Source organism: Sebastes umbrosus, chromosome 23 (assembly GCF_015220745.1).
Source record: "Sebastes umbrosus isolate fSebUmb1 chromosome 23, fSebUmb1.pri, whole genome shotgun sequence".
In the NCBI taxonomy this organism is placed as follows: domain Eukaryota; kingdom Metazoa; phylum Chordata; class Actinopteri; order Perciformes; family Sebastidae; genus Sebastes; species Sebastes umbrosus.
In genome coordinates this window covers 17739889-17762839 of record NC_051291.1, presented here as the reverse complement: position 1 = coordinate 17762839, position 22951 = coordinate 17739889, and the positions used below count along the sequence as shown (strand labels likewise).

The 22951-nt window shown below is 41.9% G+C and overlaps 1 protein-coding gene across 1 annotated transcript in view; it reads right to left on the bottom strand.

Moving 5' to 3' along the window:
* Nucleotides 1–20504, bottom strand: part of lrrc17 (leucine rich repeat containing 17) — a 32954-nt gene extending 12450 nt beyond the window's left edge. Inside the window, exons 1-3 of the mRNA XM_037761054.1 lie at nt 20251–20504; nt 9070–9452; nt 7364–7853 (exon numbers count right to left, since the gene is read on the bottom strand). Of these exons, the coding sequence (XP_037616982.1) occupies nt 7364–7853; nt 9070–9345 (766 nt within the window). The 5' untranslated portion in view covers nt 9346–9452; nt 20251–20504. The remainder of the gene's footprint in view (nt 1–7363; nt 7854–9069; nt 9453–20250) is intronic.
* Between the last annotated feature and the right edge of the window lie 2447 nt (nt 20505–22951).

Below are 22951 nucleotides of genomic sequence, written 5' to 3'. Positions count from 1 at the left end.
TCTGCCACCATTCAGACAAAATATATCGAGGCAGAGGTGAAGCCTTTTCTAAACATGCTGACAACTCTGTTTATAAGATATATCACTATTACAACAAGCAGATTAGTGCTAGTAGTCATGTCCTCCCTTACAATGATGGTCTTGAGGGTTTAAGGCATGCTACATTTTTAAAAGACGTTTATTGGGCGCCTGGGTTAGCTCAGTTGGTAGAGCGGGCGTCCATGTATTAAGGCTTGATCCTGACCGCGGCGGCCCGGGTTTGAATCCGGCCTGTGGCCTTTCCGCATCCACTCTCTCTCTCCCCCCTTTCAAGACTCTATCCACTGTCCTGTCATAAAAAATGGAAAATGCCCCCAAAAAAATAACTTTAAAAAAAAAAAGAGGTTTATTAATGATTTAACTCAGAATAGAATAGAACAGAATAGGTTTCCATATTAGACTGACTTTCTCTCCAAACGGGCGTGTATTAAAGCTACTTTTACTTTTCTTCAGTATTATATATCAAAACCTGACGCCTACATTCCCCACAATGCAACACGACTGTTGACAGTTTGGTCAGAGACAGTGAACAGCTGCGGGGTCTGAGAAGTGAAGCCAATGCTGAAGTGCCTTTTAAACTTGCATTCTTTCTAATAGCCAGCAGGGGGCGACTCCTCTGGTTGCAAAAAGAAGTCTGATTGTATAGAAGTTGATTTATTACCTCAGTAAACTATGTGAACATGAGTTTATGGTCTTAATTGCCAGTTTCAAGTCTTCTTCCTTACAGCATGATGTTCATTTAGTAAATTATGGTCCCATTTAGAGTCAAATAGACCATAAAGCAGGGTGTGCTTTGGGGTGTGGCTACCTTGTGGTAGCTACCACAGCGTTGTCCGGTCTGGGAGTTGTCTGCTTACAACTTTAAGTCTTTCACAGTGTGTTTTCAGTTCATGAAATTTAATTATAACATTTTTGGTCGCTTAAAAATGTCTTAGCTCCACCCTCTCGTGTCACTTCTGGTTGCAAAAGACCAACATGGTGACGGCCAAAAACCAAGATGGCAACGGCCAAAATGACAAACTCTATGCTTTAAAACGGCAGTCCACAAACTAATGGCCTTGCAGTGACTACGTCCACTTCTTATATACAATCTATGGTCTGAGATCAGGTGTGTTAGGCTAGTAGCAGCTAATGTGGCCATGAGCTGCTAGACACAAGAAGAGATGAGGAGCGGGCTGACTACGCATCCCCAGATTTTTTTCATTTTCATATCTGTAGTCTTCAGCCCTAAACGACATTACTTGACGACATTTAGTAGACTTCACAAAGCTCCCTCCGAAGCCATAAAATGCTTTATACGGTTATTTTTTTACCTATACAGTAGTAGGCTACTCCCCAAGACCTGAAAGCAGACTTTAATGTGTGCAATCGGTTGGCTGTACAAGAAGTTACGTCTTTGTTAATATAGTTACAAAAAAGTAAAAAGCTGTATTCTTTTTTCTGTAAATCACGATTATTACATCCAGAGTCTGTCTTGCTCAGGACTGAGTACATGTAATTGCCTCTTTTTGCCTATGTCTCCATGACAACAGTGACTTGGGAATAACAAAATAGTCAAAATATAATCAACCTATTGTCTTCCAAGGTATAGCCATCCAGGAGGTAACTGCCAACTTGCCTACAATAATATCATAACAATTGGTTTCAGTGGAATTTTCATTCCATGGTTTGTCTTCCCAGTGTTTCAGTGACCTTTTCACCTCAGCGTGAAGACTTTCTTCTGGGAAACTCTGAACCCCAGAGGTCGAACATAACAGCTGCACAGTTCCCAGTGTCGACAGGACCTTGAAACTACTGTAGGAAAGCTTCTTGGCGCCTGACAGAGTCTGCAGCTAAGTCCTGCTGTTAGAAGGGAGTGATGTTTGATACCGTCCTCTTTCTCATTCATGCTCTCTTCCTCTGCCTCTCGTCAGAAAATGACATTACGGAGGAGTCATTTTTTCTGCTGACTAACTGCCCGCTGTCTGTGATCCAGGAGGTCCAGGGAGAGCCTGACATAATATCATGCGCGTGGGTGTTTGAGCGACTGGGAAGCAGCCAACTCACCATATACATGAGTCACTTTACTGCTGCCTACTCAAATGGCCTGGAGTTTATATGGAGGATTTATGTTACTTCTGAAACCAATGATTTCTTGACCTCATGACCACATGATGTCTTGAAGGCAGAGTCTAGAACTAGGCCAAAACAATCAATACCACCCTATGGATGGGTTTCTGAGCAACATCATGAGATGTGTACCAAAGAAACAACCTGGAATGACTGAAAGCTCATAGGGAGATTAATATAAAAAGCTGGTTTTGCACTAGTCAAACTCATCTTGCATATATCTACGGTCTTACTAATACAATATCTAGAAAAAGGGGGCTTTATTCTGCCATGCTGTGACTTTTTTTTACTGCTAATGTTATCTTTTTAATGGTAATGTTACTTTTTAAGGCTGTTACTTTTTTAATGCTAATGTTGTCAATAGCTTTAAGCTATTTTTTCTGGCTAGCTAAGTTCGTGTATAGGTTGTCATTATCACTGCACCTAGGGTCGTGTCTCGAAGGTAATCCGCAAATTGCGAAAACTTGCAAAAATCGCAACAATTTGCAAAAACAATCGCAAGACTTGTTGCCCGACGATCTATCCTAACATTAACAATCTCGCGAGAGTTTCGTAATTTGCGTGTTACCATCTAGCCACGATCCTGCTCCTAGTTGCCATTTTTCATTGGGATTGCATATGGAATGTTAGTTAGCCAGAGCTGAAAGATATCTATGAATAATAGCTTTAAGCTTACTCTTGTACAATACATCAAACGATCCAATCCAAATCAATCCAATGTTTTTATAAAGCGCATTTAAAAACAAAAAAAAGATGACCAAAGTGCTGTACAGTTAAACATAAAAACAACACAATAAAAGACTTAGACCAACTTAAAACCAACAGGACATTAAAATAATAAAAGCGTTAAGACCAATAGGAAAGGAAAAAGGATTAAAATAGTCAACTCTCATGCCGAGCCAAAAGCCAAGGAATAATAGTGCGTTTTGAGGTTTGATTTAAAAACAGGCAGTGTGGGGGACAGCCCAACACGTGGAGGCAGAATGTCCAGAGCTGTGGAGCTGCAACTGCAAAGGTCCTTGTCCTTGATAAAAGACGTGGTTTTAAAAGGACTGAGAGATAGGTCGGAGCTTGCCCATTTAACGATTTAATGAAACCTTAAAATCAATCCTAAAACGCACAGGGAGCCAGTGAAGTGGAGCCAGAATCGGGGAGATGTGCTCATGTTTATGTGTACCAGTTAAAAGACGAGCTGCCGCGTTCTGAACAAGCTGCAGGCGAGACAAAAAGGCCTGGCTAAAACCAACATAAAGTGCTAAATGATAACATTTATGTTTAATATTGCACATGTTCCCTTCATAAAAATGGTGTGTGTAGTAAAAAAACGTACAAATGTACCTCTATACAGTGATTTTGTTGGTTTTCAGCAAGCTGCTGTATTTCTAAACACCGAATAGGCTTTTGTTGACACGTTAGTCAAAACTGCAATTTAAAATGTTAGTGGTGTTAGTGTAAAATAGCTTCACTATGACTACAGTATTAATCCAGAAAACAAACTGGGAGTTTAACAATGTGTCCACTGTATAAAAAGGGGCTTAAACAGAAGTAATTTTGATATTACCACAGAATAACTCTCACGTCCAAGTCTCATCTTTGAGAAACACAGCTTATAAGAACTCCCATATTAACTCCGACCACTCTCTGCAGCATTGACCTCCAGAGAAAATAATGTGGAGCCTGAAATCTGCTGTGGTTCACCTCAGAGAAAAAGCTCTCAAACCAGAGTGAGGGAGACGTGGAGACCAGGGAGAAAAACAGGGAGAATAACAGGGAGAAAGCGATAGTCAAGGGAAAATCTCGGGTTTGGAGACTGAGGGATCAAAATGTTTCCCCCTCCGCTCTGGGTCTTGTAATTTTCTAAATCCCCACTTGCTTTCCAGTCCCTTGTTTGTTCCACCACCACCACACACTCATGTTCACCCAGTTTGTTTTCACTTTAACCCTTTGTATCTTTGACCATTGTCTGATGATATTTGTCAAATTCCTCATGTGGGTTATATTCTAAATGCAGCTAATTAACATTTAAAGCTGCCAGTCTTGCAATTAAATTAAAAGCTGTGCAAGGCTGGACCAAACTGGCCAATATCATTAGCTTTATTATTTGAGTTTATATTGTGCCCACATAATGAAGTATAATAAGCTATATTTAATCAAATTATCCTAAACTCAACACAAATTAAATGTACCCTGTGGAGTGCTTTAACTCTAGTAGCATTATGGAACAATGTTTTCAGTAGTGGATCCCTGTTTGTTTGTGTCGTGCACACGCACAAGATCACTCATGTACATGTGTGAGCACATGGGCAATATATCATGCTATAGAGCAATATATTGCAATGCAACAGCAAAGGCAAAGAAGATGAATGCAAGCTATTAAATATCAATGTAAACATCCATCCATCCATTATCTGTAACCGCTTATCCTTTTCAAGGTCGTGGGAGGGCTGGAGCCGATCCCTGGATGTAAACAATGTAGATTAAAAATATATTAAAAAATCACATATTAAGAATCAGACAAATGGAAATGCATTCAGTAAGTTTGTTAGACCTCAAGGATAAATGTGAACATAAACTTTTGTTTGTTTATACAAAATCTCCAGTGGGCACCTTTAAGTATTATTCAAGCACTGGTTACACTTGATTTAATGGGAACTTGGAGGCAACAGGGTCATTGCAACTCCATATAATCTGAGAGAGACAGGGGGTCCTGAGAAAATGTGAAAGAATGCAATTCAATATGCATTTGGATATTGTTAGTTAACCCAAAGTTTTAAAGGCTATATATCATAGCACAGCATACCAAACTCTGGCAACATCTGTAAGTATTCAGATTGTTGAACAGACCAAAACAGGGAGGAGAAAACATAGTGTGTAATGATATAATCTACCTATGACAGTGAATGGAAACATTGGTGCTGGAATGCGGCGCAGTGAAACCAACAAAATGAAAAGACTCAAAACCTCAACAGGCATCAGCTTACAGTATAGAACTATACTGCATGTGTGTTCTTGCAAATCAAAAGCGCAGAAACCATGTATTGAATGTCATGCACGACAGCTGTACTGTATTAAGCCACATTCACACATCGCATATTGCTTTTGTGGCGGGGCATGGTTTAGGAGGCAGGATGTAGAGAGTTATTATCAAGCATTAAAAAAAAGAAGAAGATGGATGGGAGAGTCAGTCTGTGAGGAAAACAGAGAAACCTTATAGTGGTTAAGATAAAGGATCAATTCAAAAGTTTTTTCTGTAGAAGAAAAAAAATTTAGGAAAATATGTAAAAAGCTTCCTCGAGCATTTACACAACACAGACGCTGCATTGTGTGGTTTTGGCTTGTCCTCGCTCTGTGAAAGATTTCTTTCTGTGAAGGGCATAAGCTCTCCATTTATAGATGCTCATTTAAATCTGGGGAGCTCACTTCACGTCTGAAACATGGACACAGATAATCCTTCAGTCCTGTGTGTTGAGAGTGGATTTTTTTTTTTTACTATTTGGGCATCAGAAGAAGAAGACAGAGAAAAACAGATAAAAGGGAGAAGATGAGAGAGCAATCAAGAATAAAGAGCCCCTATAAAAGTAACAATAAGTGATCTGTCTGCATAAATTCAGAAATTGTCATCCCTGCCTGCAGTCTGGCTTTGAAAAGCAACACTGACACACAGTTTTTATGGGACACTGGAGAAGTTACAACCTCTATGATCGCAGCCTCATAGTGGCATTTTTACACACGGAGAAAACCAGATGTGAAAACTGGAAGAGCTTAAAGCAGCCCTCACTTTCCCTTCACTCCTTATTTTGACTGATGCATGCCTGTTTCCATCTTTTCTGCAGCTTTTCTAGCCACGCTGACTCAGTGCTAAAACTGCAAAACACAAACAGGTTGAGATGCTGGTGGTAATTACTGCCTCCTAAAAAGTCTCGTAGTACACAAATCTGCAGAAAGTTAATGAGTGCATGATTCAAATTATAATATGATACAATACAATAGTGCTGTTTTTGCAAAAATGTGAGAGGTGCTGAATACCACAACAGACCGACCACACAAGAACACAAACGCTCCACGATGCAGCTCATCAAAAGGCCAAACAATGCAACACAATCACAGCCGCTAGCCTGATGTCAAACAAGTAAGATTAAAGAGGACCTATTATGCTTATTTTCAGGTTCATACTTGTATTTTGGGTTTCTTCTAGAACATGTTTACATGCTTTAAAGTTAAAAAAAACACTTATACCGGCTGTGCTGCAGCACCTCTTTTCACCCTCTGTCTGAAACGCTCTGTTTGAGCTCCTGCCCCGCCTCCCGAAAAGTCTAGTCTGCTCTAAATGGTCAACTGGCCCCCTCTGTTGTGATTGGTCAACCGAACCAAACTCTTCGGACTTCGCTCCAGCTCCGCTCTAACTAGCCGCTAGGCCGATATTATGCGAATGTGTTACTTTGTGACATCACCAGATGAAACTAGACTTTCAGGACTTCAAAGCGAGGCGTTTCAGGCAGTTTAGGAGCAGTGTTCCTGTGGTCGAGAGTAACTCCCTTTGGCGTGGACTTTGGGCTTTGTAACTTTGCATAACTTTTTACATGCACAAAAAACTATATAACATACTCAAGGAAAGAGAAAAAGCACAAAAGCATAATAGGTCTTCTTTAAAATGTAAAATTATGATCCATGCATGACTAGGACCAGCCCAGAACCTGCTCCACGTGGCAAACTTAATAAAATAAACACACCTCTACTCGCTGTAACGAAAACACATTAGACAGCAAACTAATTCTTGTGCCCAGTTTCACTAGACGAGCAAGCAGGATTCTACACTGACTGGAGAGTGCTGAGCAAACATAACAAATGTGCCTTTTATACAAGGTACTCCTCTGCCAGGGCATGCTATTTGTTATTGATATATTTGCCAGGAAAATTATTTTTCGTCACACATGGTAACCATCGAATGAGTAGAGAAGCTTCAGCTAACCACACAGTGACACTTGTTGATTTCACGTGGGTTTGGCTGCAAATGAACGGTTTCTAATGCAGAACAAATAGAGTGATTCTTTGTTTGAGTTTATCTCTCTCACATTTGGTTTGTTTTGACCCTTTTCTGTGGACATAGTTCACGTTTTCTCGTTTTATTCAACCAACATAAGCTGAATACAGTTAATAACAATCATAAACTTGACATCCGACAGGATCGTAAACTTACAGAGATTGACCGTCTCACCTTTCTGGCTGCAGTCCAGCAGAGGTTTGGGGAACATGTAGGTGTGGCACATGGACGTGGCCTCCGTCTTCACTTTGATTGGACGGCTCGGTCTCCCTCCGTCTCCCGGCTTCCTGTCCACCTGGTTGTCGCTCGCACACAACGCGTCCGAGCTCAGCTTCCTCAGCTTCTGGCCCCTCAGCGACGGGGGCTCCGCGCACTTGCCGTAGTTGCCCAGGTTGCGGTTGCTAGGCACCTGTAGGGTCCTGACCAGGCTGTCCAACAGGCAGTTGCAGCTCCAGGGGTTGTCATAGAGACGGAGGTAGGTGAGGCGGGTCAGAGGGAGCAGGACGTCCTCTGTGGCCGTTTTCAGCCTGTTGTGCTGGAGGAGCAGCGTGGTGAGCTGGGTGAGGCCGCTGAACGCTCCGTCCTCCACCATGGAGATGTCGTTTTGCTGGAGATCCAGGCTCTTCAGCTGGGTGAACTGGGAGAACATGTTGTCCCTCAAAACCTAAGGGGGGAGAGATGTAAACGGTAAGTTTTTGCGTGTAGGAAAACGCACCCGATTCGACTGTTATCAGGCCATTAAATAGACGTTATCAGTCGCTATAAGCACCATAGATGTGGGTCATTAGGGGCCTAATAAGCCTACTATGTTGTAAAACTTAAAAGCAACATGTTCTAACATGTAAAACTGAATGAAACGTCACCTTTTGAACACAAACAAAAAGGCTTCTTTAGGTTTAGGCAACAAAACTACAACTTCACTTTAGGTTTAGGCATAAAAAACACTTAGTTGAGTTTAGGGACATCTACAGTACCGGACTTCTGCTCCAGTCATAATTACCACGGTCGCTAGAGGTCGCTGTTGTGTTCTTTTATTCCTTATTTCGGTGATCTACCAATTGAATATATGATAAAACCTGCTAGAGGGTGTAGTAGGTTACACACTGGCCCTTTTAAAATGATGTCCGTCTCAAGCAAATGCTTATAGATGTCAGACGATATATATAATATTCAGCTCTTTAGCTGCTAAATGTTCCCCTCGCTAGTTGCTAACGTTGTCTGAACCAAAACGGTAAAGCCGGTGAGCCGTAAAAACAAAACATTGAGCTGAAGCTCTCTAAAACGCCTCATTAAACTGAACTGCTGGGTGATATTTCACCATGCGTTCGTCATGACAAGCAACACCTTTCACATTACGTATAGTCATTTGACCCATTGTTAATGGAAAATTATAAATATTGCAGCTTTAAGTACAAATTGCAGGATTGCAGCTTTAATCATCAGATTGTCATTTTTAAAGAATACATTTTAAATGTTTTATAATTCTATGCAGAATCCAACAGGGTCAAAGATCCAGCTAAAAATAAATCCCACTTTGGTCATTCTTTCCCTTCCCACTCATTCATTCAACAACCCAACTCTTTGAACTTGAAAACGAAGCTTCATTAAAAAACATTTTTTTCATCTGTAGGCCTATTTATTACCTCGCTGGCAAAGCATTTTGTTTTGTTCCTCTCAACACCTGTGACACACACACACATCCTGTGCGCTCAGTCAGACATGCAAAAAAAAACCTACACACACATACGAAGCAGGAAATTAGTCTTTGATCTCGGTTTCCAAGTAAATGGTGCACAGATGTTCATTGTATCAACATGCTGACTGGGTTTAGGATAAGAGGCATTAACGCACAGTGCAAAGTGTAAATTGTCTGCACGTACCTGAATGCTATTTCTTGCCAGCAGCAGGTGGTGAATGTCTTTGGGCCAGTCCTGCATCACGTTGGTCAGCTCCCTGTCCTGGCAGTCAAGGTACTTCTCTCCTGCCTCCATGTATTCCTTGCACTCCTGAGTTTGACGTCTCACCACTCCGGCCCTGCCTCTGCCCCGCACATGGCCCCCGGCGCCCCTCTCCAAAGCCCCAGATCGAGGGCCTCTCCGGGGCTCAGCTGACGGGAGGAGCAGCAAGAGGAAGAGGAGGGTGGCGAGGAGACGCATGATGGGAGACGAAAGGAGAGGAAGGGAGGCCTCACGGTAATCAGGTCAACCTTGGAAGACTGCTGACGGAAGATGTGGTGTGACGGGACACGGGAGGCCGGTCACAGCTGTGTGTATGGAGAGGGAAAACAGAGGAAGAGAGAGAGGGAGAGGTGAATTTTCAAAGGTCTGCAATGGATAGTTCACACAAACTGACTCACAGTTTAACCATTTAGCACTTGAATAGGACATTTTGCGAGCACTGACAATCAGTGAATGGAATCACTGATTCTACTGCAAGGATGCCACACTAATTGTGCTTTTAGAGGTTCATTATTTGCATTTGATGCCTTGACAGTTGATTAGACAGAAATATATACTTAAAGGTGCATTAAACCTGTCAACAAAGTCCATCAACCATAGATTCAAACTCTTTCTGATGGCCGACATATTTGTCCTGTCGCTCATTTCTAACAGGGGAAACTGAACGCAGCGTGACACGAAGCTAAATAAAGTTCACCTTTGTTCATTTTTCTTTGGGATGCAAGTCAATCGCCACCCAAAGTACTTTGGGATAGCAGACAATGCTGGACTGACCAGCAACACAAAAGCAAAGAGAGGTGCCGGAAGTTGAACATGTTTAACTTCGGTGAGTGACGGATACAATTCGTCTGGAAGCTCTGAAAACAAAACAAAGTAAAGGAAGTTTAGCCAGGAAGTACTCTTTACCAAGTTTAGATAAATGTCTGTTAGTTGTAGTTTCTGGAATCCTTCTTTTGAATACAAACAAAAGAGAAGTGCTGTTTGGCACAAAGTTGCATAAATTCTTTGAGATTGTTGCGTATTTACACAATGTTTGCTCACGGGCAAGCTATTATCTAGCTCGCAAGTGTTACAGTGATACAGAGGCAAAGTTGCACAACGAATATTATCAGCTACTACAGTATCAGTTAGTGGCGCAAGGGTTAAAGCAGTAGTGCACATTTTTCAGGATTTTATGTAATTCAAATTGTAGGACAGAAAACATGAACATTTCAACGTTTTCACACATGTATACGTGAAAACAAAAAGCTGGATAAAAAAGAGTTTTATATTTTGTTGGAGAGATTTTAAAAAGTTCATAGGTAAAGAGAAGCAAAATAATTTTATTCACAAATATAATAAAACGTACAGGGATTTGCCGTACTGGCATGTGGAGACATGCTGACAACTAAAACACTGCACATGTTGAAAGGATTAGTGGAGACGCAGAGCAGGAAAAGGGGGTTTGAAGGAAAAGAGAGAGACATTTGTGACTTGTAACATGTTATGGGTTGAAATGTGGTCGTAGTAAAACGCTGCTTTCTTTCAGGGATATCCCATAAATGTATTCTACCTTCAACCAAACAGACCCAGATTTTTCTCTCTCCATATCTTCCTGACATTTTTTTTTTAAACCTTTGGCATCTCTGATTCCATCTCTCTCTGTTTCAATTCATATTGATGACTTCCTTCCACTTGTAGGATGTTTATCCCTTGCAAAAAAGTACATCTGTTGCATTTAACATACCAAATGTATCAGATCCATATGTGCATACAGTATGACTGCTCTAAAAACTACTCATATGAGCGTTATCTGATCTGCCACTACTGTTAAACTTAAGCAACTAAAAACTCACTTAGTTAAAGGAATAGTTTGACATTTTGCTAGTCTTATTGTCACCATGAGGTTGCCAGGAAACGAGCGGAAACTACAAGAAGTTGGTCAACAAATAGTGCCGCACGAAACCCCCCGAAAAACCACAACTTGTAGTTTTTACACTTCCATTTTTCTACGGATTAAACAAAGGAGATATATTGTGATAATTAGTGAGATTTAGAGGCGCTGGTAGGTGGATTTTGTTACCTTCAGACAGAGCAAGGCTACCATGTTTCCCAGTCTGTTTGCAGTCAAACACAACCGTCTTCCTAAAAGGTTTCACACTATACTTCCATTTTTGCTACTGAGAGAGGACAGTGATTATTCACATGACCTCAGAAAGTTGTTTGTCTATGAACTGAAACCTTGGGAAATAAACATATAGACTGAGAGTTAGATTGTAGCCTCTGCTTGTCGCACTGGCAACCAGTCCCAGCCAGGCAGTAGTCTGGCACATTCCCCTCGGATTAAACATAATAGATATAATGGGTTTATTAGAGGTGCTGGTAGACAGATTTAGTTACCGTTCAACAGAGCGAGGCCAGCTGTTTCCCAGTTTCCAGTGTTTATGCTAAGCTAAGTTAAGTTAACCCCCTGCTGGCATTATAGCTTCATATTCAACAGACAGATGTGAGAGTGGTATCAATCTTCTAATCTAACTCTTCGCCAAAAAGTGAATCGAATTTCCCAAAATGTCAATCTATTCCTTTAAAACCTGAAAAGTCTGACTACTCTTTGACTTTCTGCCCTTACTTTCTCTTCGGTGCCGCCTTGCTGTCTTCCCATTTGTACTGCCAAACTGTGGGACTATCATCAGCCTGGAGATATTAAAATTTATGGCTTAATAATGATGCTGATTGTAATGTGTTTGCCACATAGCCACTTGTTTTGGACTCCATGCCTGCTGACTGTGTGAATGTGTGTGTGCATTTTACGGTAAAAAAAAATGTGAGTCATGAGTCCCTTGAGTGATTAGAGGCAAAAAGGCCACAGGTCTGCCAATACACCGCACACACACACACACACACACATAGACTAATGTGCATGGCAGCTCCGTCCAACTGTACCAAACCGCAGCCCCCTTACAGTCCTCCAGTCTCTCACACAGTGGAACAAGCCCGTCAGAGCAGATGGTGTCGTTCCATTGTGAATAAACCGGGCATGTTCGCTATAGCTACAGACAGAAACAGCTGAGAATGTACCAGGGGGAGGCACTTTCCAGACCGTTGAGCGCTCCTCGACTGTCCAACTATCAATCGTCTCAAACGAAGCACACATGAAAGTTCGATTTCCTTCACTGCAGCCGTCGTATACAATAATACACTTCTAGTGAGCTGTTACTCAAAACCCAACGGGAACTAAATTGGTTCTTCTGTGTCAGCTGTCTATTCTATTTCTGCTTTCTCTATATTTATATGCAAGTGTGTGTGTGTGTGCACAGGTACTGTACATCAACTACTAGCACATGTTGCGTGATTGTGCAGCTGATGAGAGACATGTTTCAACACAAGGCAAGACTTGTGCCAGACAAAACACCAGACTAGACGTGGAAAAGCTTGGAGAGAGAGGTCTTGAGTGGACCCAGACACATCCTAGCCATCTCTCTCTCTCTCTCTCTGGTTAGGTCATTTGGTCCTTTTACAGGTTGTTTCAGTACAGTACTATGAAGCAAGTGGTCTTGTACAGCTGCAGTGTGCAAAGTGCAAGAATTATAGGTTTGGCTCAGCAAACACACTCCAGTAGTGTCCACAGGTGTCACAAAATATGAAAGAAGTGAATTTCACAATTGAAACAAGCTGATGAAACCAAAAAAAAAGCACTTTTACATTGTCTCTTTATTTCCCTCTATAATCCACCTCCAAACCATTTGGACCAGTGCTGCTGCTCAGATCTTTTCCACATCCCAGCTGTTCATACAGGAAAAGTCCAGCACTTCTTAGAAAACTAAAGCCGCGGTCAACCCCGCAATATCCAAGACGCATTCCAGCTGCCCACTCAGGCCAAACCCAACCCTGCGGTTCACCTCGTGCCCATACCAGCTTGAATTAGCCCCTTCCAGTCTAGTATTATTTCAAACCCCCGCTCCGTCTGGTCAGTCTGTGCCAACCCAAAGAAAATCTGCGCCTTTAAACATCAAGCAGAAAGCCCTCAGGGTTTCAGTTACTTCCTCGGGGGATATTGCGCTAAATGCTAAGCAGACTGTTTTTTTTTGCTGCCATCGCCATCTGTACTGAACCAGAATCAAGTTTGGTCTGGACATGAAATGTGGTAGCAATATGTCTTTCATATTGGAGCGTGCCTCTGGGCGGAATCTGAGGCCTTTTTGAAGAAAAGAGGGTATGAATTGTTTGCCATGCATGTGTGGACGTCAGCAGTATAGGCCATTTGTTCAATTTGAATGGGGGGGGCGGTTTGTTTTTTTCACCCGCAACTAGCGAAGCGAACCACACACCATTTAGGTTCTGTATTTTTTATTACCACCCCCTCTAGCTATATGATTTGGAGAATATTATAGATCCAAAGCAAAACTGAAAGAAGGGCGGGACTCAGAGAAAAAGTTGCAATTACAAATCCGTCTGCTACTTCAGCACCACGGACAGCACCATGGATTTACCAATACACAGTAGGCTATTGATATTTCAAAGCCGTGGTCAGGCCATAGATTCAATATTGCAGTGACCTCAGTCAGATAAAGGATCAATGAGTCAGGCGGACTAGACTAACATGTCCTGCCCTGCACTCTCTCTGCTAGTAGGGGATGGAGAGGTGGCAGGTTAACAAGGGACATGCATTTTGCCAACAAGGGGGATGGCATCCCCCCACAAATCGCCCACTGGACATTAGCATTTAGCTAAAAACACTGCTGTAAGTACAGCCCATAGACTGTATATATATATATAGATGGACGACGCGTCTCCACTTCCTCCCACTGTACAAACGTGAAGCCAAAATATCCCAGATACGGGAGCTGACATCTTGAGATTTTGACGTCATTTGGAGCCAGAGTCTGCGCAGTAGTGATCGGAGGGCTGGAGCCACGGTATCGAGGTCCATGGTAGCCGTTTGGATAGAAAGACACAACTAACCATTATATCGCTATAATGAAATTGACACACTTGTAACGTTTATGGAAATTTAAAGTTACATCTCCTCTCTCGTACAATACCTGAGCCTCTAGCTGCACGACTACCTCTCTCAGAGCAGCTGTCAATCATGACGTCACAACTCCTTTTTATAGCATTAAATAACTAATTAAAACCAAACTTATCAGAAAAATGAACACGTGAACATATATCAGCATGATAAGAACTACCTAAAATGACTATCTTTGGGAAAAACTTATTTGACGTATCCTTTGACTTTTTAGTTTGGCCCATGTCCCATCTACTAACATGGAGGGGGCGGGATTTATGACCTATACTGCAACCAGCCACAAGGGGGCAATCAAGATGTTTTGGCTTCACTTTTGGGGAGCTGTCATGTCGTCCATCTTTATATACAGCCTCACAGAGCTGCTAGCATTCAGTGCAGTAACCTACGTTACAAATATTACAAAGCTTCCAATACTTTATGATATTTTATATGTTCACTAACCTAGTTTCATTATTATTTGAAAGTCTTTAGCTAACGTTAGATATTTCCCTAAGCTGTGTGAGATGTTTGCGTTTGACAAATGTTTTGTTGTCATTGCCTGAAATCCAAGTGAAACCACACCCCCACTGGGACTGAAAAAGTGAGTTACCTCTGTCTGTCAGATAGATTATCTCATCAATCACATTCTGGCCTTCAGGACCGCATGCAGTGCCGTATTTGGCTGACAGTTTTATCAGTCTGTTCACAGTTTCAAGGTCCTGCAGCCTCAGGATCACTCTGTTGGGTTGCTTGGTTTTTATATTGGGTGCTAATCATTAGACATTTTACGTTTTGCTAACATTCCTGGCTCAATTTGCAATATTTTCACATTCCAGCCACATTATGTGGATTTCACATGGAGACCACAATCAGACAGCGCTGCCAGTAAACCAGTCAGATAAATATACTACGATTATGTCATCAATTATGATAGAGATTCAGTTACAGGCGTGCGCTGAGCAAACACTCATTGTATCATTGTGTCTGAAACTGCTGAGCAAATGGAATAATCATTTGGGAACTTTGTGTTAAATCTTTCCAATGGATTCTCAAACCAAAACAATTTACAGGTTTTTTAGACACGCAAGAGACAGTGAGCACTCAGCACAAGTGTGCTCTCGATCAAAACAAACCACTGAATAAATGCTTAAAGTCTGGGATGTTTCTCTTTTTGTGGAATTTTGCTTTGGAGAAGGCCTGCAGGGAGTGTAGGCTTATAACTTATCTCCAGCTGAACATCACCTGTGCCAGCTTAGGGTGCACTTTTATCTGGGAACTTAAAACAACTCCTTTTTCATTCTTTCAATTCTTGCACTCTTTGATGAGAGCATCTACAGTAAATGCTTCAAGTTTAATATGTAACTGATTAAGTTACAGTCGCATTACATCCATATATAATGACGTGGAAAGTGTAATTTAACCAGGTGGTTTGGCAGGACTTCAGTGGTGACATTAGCCAGGGGGAGAGGAAGTTACACCACTCCGCCAAAGGTCAAATGAGTGTGAATGAAGCCACCACATGGCACACACACAATCAAATACATATAAAACTGTATATTATAACAGTATATGTAAGAGACAAATGTTGACACATGCTGTGTCTGTGTATGTTTTCTGAACCGTCTGTGAGCTCAAATGGGTCATTTGGTCTCAGCAGACCGGAGGAGACGCAGACAGGTTGGTCTCTAACGCCATCACAACCCACCTACATCAGGAAGAAGAGGGGGCGAGAGAAGAGACACCGCCTGACATTAAGAGAAATACAGAGAAAGAGAAAGTTAAAGACAGACGTAAAGTCCTGGATGAAATTAATGTCGGGAGCTGAACTTTCATGGGACATAAAACATCATGATGTCAGCCGAAAGGGAAATTCCCCCTGACAAAGGGAGAGGGATTTGTTTATTTTCAGGTGACACCGCTGTGCTTCTGTTAAGCCGAGAACACACAAGAAGATTTATTTTTAAATCCTAACCAACTGGGGAAAGAGCCAACAGCACACATTATAATACAGTAGATTATTAGTAGATTTGTGGGTTAAAATACAGGATCCCTTTCAGACTTGTCCAGATTCCAGTCACAAAAGTCAAACATGTTTCATATATTTAACTATTTTTCACAAACTTGTGTATAGTTGTGTCTATTCTTTACCTTTATTTGTCCAGCTTTGTTGTCCTTGTTCTTACTTTTTATATCAATTTCTGTTAGTACATTGAGAGCAATGAAAAAAAAACAGTCAAATTCCTTGTATGAGTTAACATACTTGAGCGTTAAAGCTGATTCTGATAAATGTTTTGACTCTGGTCCGGTGGCAAGACATGAATCCTAAACTGCTGGTGACCTCCCCTATTTTTTTCCCCCTCAACACTGCAGGGACACATTACACAATTACGCTAAAACATATGTGTGTCCCTGGCTCAAAACTGCACAAATATTTTCTTTTTATGTCTGTGTGAAAGGGGTCACTCGTAGGGAGGGAACCGACAGAGAATCATCAAACTGTGCAGTTTCCCTCGGCTTATAACACATATTTTGGCATCTTTCAGCTCATTGTTTTGGTTTTACGACTCGCAACTTTACTACCGTGGTTCACTCTCACGGCTCTCAACAATGTTGTTTTCATCAGGCAGCTGTTTTTAGTGAAAAAGCTCAGATAAAATGATTGTACGCTACCTGCCCAACATGAAACAGCAGACAGACACAGTTAGTGACTAGCTGGTGAACATAGCGGAGCATTTAGCAGCTAAAGAGACAGATATTTTTCTTTAAGTTGGTGGAGACCAAACCAGAGCTCCAACAACACCGTCTCACGGCAGTTCGTCACTTTCCGCTCCAGTCTTCAAAATAAAACTACTTAGTTAGGCTTAGGAAAAGACAGACTTGGTTAGGCTTAGGCAACAAAACTACTTGATTAGGCTTAGGAAAAGATCGTGGTTTGGGTTAAATTAACACTAGAAGTGCCATAACTTAATTATGGAGTACGTGGCGAATAAATCAACTTTGACTAGTGGTTTCTCTTGGACACAAACACCTGTCTCCTGGGCAAAAGTCCTGTGTTTTTTTACTTTCCACCCCGGCCTCCTCTTTATACTTCCCGGTTCACAATTACGTGGATTACATACGAATTGATTTTGTGCTGAACATGACGAAAAAAAATTGAAATTCCTGTCTATATGTACACAAATCAAATAGATTCAATTTCATCACTATTTCACGAACTGCTGTGCGACTGGGCTGACTCCAAACGAAGGCTGGATGTGTAAATAAGAAATAGTTTGCTAACACATTAGCAACTTTATATGGTGATATAACATGTCAAGCTTGTTCTGTTACCCCCAAGTAGCCACAAATGTTGCTCCTTATTGATGTAACCCGGCTGAGGAATAAGCAAGTCATAAAAATCTGGCTGCACCTTTGAAAACACAATGTCACAGCCTCTCACCCACAAAAGCCGTGAGGCTGCACAGTCTCTATACCTGCACCGGCTGTCTGTTATGCTCCAATAACACTGGACTTGCCACTGGGGATGGAAAAAGTTCCGAAACACAAGGGGCCACTGTGTTAAAGAGAGAAAGCGAGAACAAGCAGGGGAGGCTGCAAAAACAAGAACAAGCCTTTTCTCCTGAGCTACTAGTAGAAAAAATGTCAAAAATTCAAATGAAGGTCAGTCAGTCGGTCAGTCAGGCAGCTAATTATGGAGAGAAAGAGTTGGAGGGCAACAAGGAGCAAGCTTAAAGGTGAGGGTTTTTTCCTCAACCTCCCAGCAAGCTGACCTTACTTAAGTTTCCTTTAGGCTGAATGTGTGGAGTGCATGTGTGCCCAAAGGTCTGTGGCTTGTTAAACAGACCTGCCATCCAGCTATATAACAAAGAGGAACACAAGGAAAGAATGACAGTATGTAAAGAGAAGAGGAAAAAAGTCCAACCACAAGCCCTAAATCCTAAACCAGAGGATGAGACAGTGGCACAGACAGACGTATACTGTGTACGTAAGGAGAGAAAAAGCGACAGAGAGAACCCTCACACAACCCCTGAGAGCCTAATTGAAACCAGACATTTCTGCAGAAAAAGGAGGAGAGAGAAGGGAAAAAAAGTTTAGAGAGAAAACGACACTTATGGGTTTTTCAGGGAGGGTCAGAGGTGGTGAACTCACAAAAAAACAAACATCAGAAGACAAATTTGTGCATTTGTGTGTGTCCCTTACACCCATGAGAAATCAGTTTTCTCTTATTCTCTGGAGTCAAATCCAGAATAGCAACCACAACTCTGAAAAAGGTCACCGTCCCATGCAACTCCTGTGTATGTGTGTGTGTCAGCTGACGTTCTGCAGACATCAAGTGTGGCTTCCCGCCTTGTTTCTTGGCTGCGTCTAATCACGTTCTGAAACTGCTAACTTACGAAATCATAAAAACTGGATTACCGTAGAGCTGAAATGTGTCAGTTTTATCGATTCTGGGCCAGATTTATTACATTTTCTTTCTGTGTTTTCAATTTCTATTCTTTTCTATCAAAATATCTGGAGTGTCTTGCAGACAGAGTTCACACACAAACACACACAATGTCTCCCCCCAACCAATCAGCTGAGTTCATTGCTTTGTATTGGTGCCAGACACATCTGCACCTTAAACAAACACACACACACACACACACACAGACAAGGCACAACACACACTCTCCTCTTACTACAAAGTGTTCCACTTATACTTAACCGAAGCAAGCTGAAACAGCTGAAATTGAAGGAAAAGGGGAACCTCGCGCCTTGTAATCAGAGCAAACTTGCAAGTCAAGCTTTTTCTCTTCTCCCCTCTCCTCTTTTATTTTTTTTTTTTGGTGCAGGATTCCAGAGGGAAACCACACGTTGCTCCGCTCCGCGCTGCATGAGCGTGGAATTTTCCCTGAAACTTAAAACAGGGGCATGTAACTGCCATGTGCAGATGTACATACTATATAGCAGCGCTCACACGCATATAGATACTTAAATAAAACTGTAAATATTCATGCAAACTGTGCAGGAACTTCTGGCTTCCTCTTTTGTAGTCTTACCCTGTGGAAACCTGTGCAAAAAAAACAAAAAAACTTAATTCTAACAGGATAGAGTTGGCTGTGTTTTCAATGAACATGAGTCATTATATGGGCATGCCTATCCAGAGTTCCTTACAGTACAAAGAGGGTCCAAGTGGGTAAATTAACCCCCTCACTCTAGCAGAAGTGGTGCTTATAGCTCTGTATGTTGAGCAACACATGGAGGTGAATAGCCTATACATCATAGCAGAGTGTTTTTAAGTTATGGTGCATGGGACCACCAGCCAGTTACATAACAAAAAGCAGCGAGGAAGAATCTAAAATTAGCAATTTGAATGTTTTCTTTGCTGCAGAATTTATCAACGTCAGGGTCCAGTGGCCGTCCATAAACTTGGCACAACTTCCACAACTCCAAAATTAGAGTTTTGGAGTAGAAAAAGAGAGCTTGCTTCAGCAATTCCTAAAGTGTACTGAGCTGGCACGAGATGCAATCTAAATGTAATGAATACAATAACTCATCATGGCTTGTTTGGAGTGTTTTATTGGATGGAGTTCTGTCCATTCAAATCTTCACATGTTTGCAATTTCATCATGTGTGCAAAAGACAAATAATTGAACACAATGTTGTAATGTTATGTTGCTGCAACTTATTTTTAAATGACTTAAAATGTAAGGTAAGCTCTTTACATGACAGAGTTGTATCATTCTTTGTCTATGCATTCACTATCAGTGCATGCCAACAAAGGAATAACACAAATGGTGAGTCACACTTCTTGTAAAACCTTCAAAAAAGCTTATAAAAAGAGGCAGAAATAATCCTTTTATAGATTATATTACATACTCTGCAACCTGGTAACCATTTCACACCAAGATTAGAATGATATGCTGTGGTCTTCTCCAAGCCTTTAGGGAGATTTTGTCACCAAGTACTAAACTGTGGTGCCAAACAATACTTGCCAAAAACAATCCTCTTGCGTATTGAATGATATATCAGGAAGGATTGGGGGGGATTTGCCTCTGCTTTCAGCTGAATAATCTTCTTTTAGATAGACAGATCTGATGCATATCTATGGTACAACATGAAGGTTTCAGTCCTACCTGTGCAGGGAGTGAATCTGGCCCGGGCTCGTCCACTAGGACCTGCAGATCTCCGGTTGGTCCCGCGTCCCCGGCTCCTAATCCTGTCATGAGCGCTGCGTCTAAGCCAAGAAAATCTAACTGGCTGCCTGTAAACTTAAAGCCTGGAGTGAGGGACGAGTGACTGTATCTCTCTCTCTCTCTCTCTCTCTCTCTCTCTCTCTCTCTCTCTCACTCCTTGCTTTTCACCCACTCAGCTGGATCACACTGAGAATGTGAGGAGAGAGGGAGAGAGACTGTGAGCAAAGAAAAGCTGATCTCAAAGGAGCCACAAGGCTGTGTCTGGTTTAGCATTACACACACACACACACACACACACAAACACACACATTCACACATGTAGGAGGGCTGCAACCCTGCACCGGTCCCCCTCCACTCTGTTAAACCAATGGACTTCCTCTAGGATATGCTACTAACTGGCCTTGTGGACTGAGAGAGAGACTTTCAAAAGAGAGCAATCCAATTTTTTGAATCACCTTGAATCCACCTCCACTCCAAAGCCCTCCAAACCCAAGAGCTGAGCCCAGAAAAGAGTCCCCTATGTCAGTTGGTAGTGCGGGTAACTCACAACAACACTGCTCTCCAAACACCAATCAAAGTAAAACTAATTATAATGCAATACCTTTCTACTGTCAGAGATACAAAGTAAAGACCAAGTAGCCTACAGGCTCAATGACCATAAACTGGCAATCGAAGACACAAAAGATCCTGGCAACCTAGAGAAAATGTGGTCACTGTTGGACAGGTGAGGCTGAGACAGAAATGCACTTCCTTCTACAATGTAAAACATTCAATGAAATGAGGCACATTTACTTTGACAAGTTCAACTCTGTAATTTCAGATTTCAAAGAGCTTAATGATCATGAAAATTCAAAATACTCCTAGGAGAAGGAGACAAGGCACATCTCGCTGCCCAATATGGTTGATGAGTGAAATTATTCTGTTCCTACATATGATCCACATTACCGTTAACTGGAGATTCATTTCAAGATGGTTACTCTGCCTAGTCATCCTTCCCTAAACCCTTTGGCTATATATAAGAGATTGACGTAGTCACCGTGACGCCACCCATTGGTTTGTGGACTGCCGTTTTGAAGCCTCGAGTTCGGCATTTTGGCCGTCACCATCTTGGTTTCTGGCCATGGCCATCTTGGTTTTTTGCAACCGGAAGAAGTGTCACAAGAGGGTGGAGCAAAGTCCAACCGAACGTTGAATAAGACATTTTTACGCGACCAAAATACATTTATCTTTCACGAACTGAAAACACACTGTGAAAGGGTTAAAGTTGTAAGACGAAAACAAGGACAACGCAGTGGTAGCGACTTGTCAATCACAAGGTAGCCACGCCCTAAAGCATATCCTGCTTTATGGGATATTCTACTCTTAATGGTCCTCTAAATGGGACTATAATTTGCTAAATGAACATCGTGCTGTATTGAAGAAGACTTGAAACTAGCGATTGAGACCACAAACTCGTGTTTACAATGTTTACTGGGGTAATAAATCAAGTGAGAAGTAGGGTCACTTCTATACAATCAGACGTCTTTTTGCAACCAGAGGAGTCGCTCCCTGCTGGATATTAAAAAGAACGCAAGTTTAAGGCACTTCCTCATTGGCTTCACTTTTCAGAACCAGAGGTTGCCGCCTGCTAAACATAAACCATTCATCAGCACACCCAGATTGCCACCCAGATGCCCAATCTGGGTGGCAAAATACTTACGAGCCACGGAGATGTAAATCTTAGCAGCTTTTGTTCCATAGCCATCGGTCCACTTTCCAACATCTGCCTTTGATTGCTGCTTCAGTGGAAAATCTCTCCTTTGTTGTTAGGCCTTGAATGATGTTACCATATATGTTGCATGCGACACTTGTGGTATCACAAGGTTTTCTAAACAGTTTGCTACCCATCATCTGGACTGCATCACTTTTATAGTCGTGTAAGAGGTGGAACCAACAACTTTTACAGGGATATTTTCTGTACCACTACTTTTTAGCCACGCTAGCGGCGAGGTCCACCACTTTGGTCCAGACTGAAACATCTCAATAACCGTTAGATCGATTGCAATGACATCTTGTACAGAGGTTCATGGTCCCCAGATGATGAGTCTTAGTGACTTTGGTGACCCCCTGATTTTTCCTCTTGCACCAACATGAGGATACTCTAGTGACGTTCCAATACTTTACTTTGGTTTATGACCAAGTTCTCGTGCTGTTTGGTTTCTTTGACATGTCTGTGATGACTCACGTTTGAGCTCCTGATGTCTCGTTTGCGGTAAATCATGTGTAATTGTTTTTGCACAGCAGCACATCTGTATATTTACAAAGACTCCCACAGTGGCTTGACACTCTCTCTTACCACTTGTTGCTAACATGAACCAGTCGGCATCTCTGACATAAACCAGCTCCCACACAAATAGTTTTGTCTACTAGTAAGGGGCATTCTGGGTAATTTTATGGAAGGGTAATCCCTGCTAATCAACATATTGCTGCATGCTCTGTCCTTCTCTTCTCTTCTCCTCTCCTCTCTTCTCTCCATCAGCACTGAGTGAAAGAGCTCCATATTAGGGCCACCATTCTGCGCTGGCTTAAATGGATTGTTTACTGCCAAACACTTCAAATGGCTCGAGGGCACTTACACGAGAACAACTGTTTTAAGTAAGTA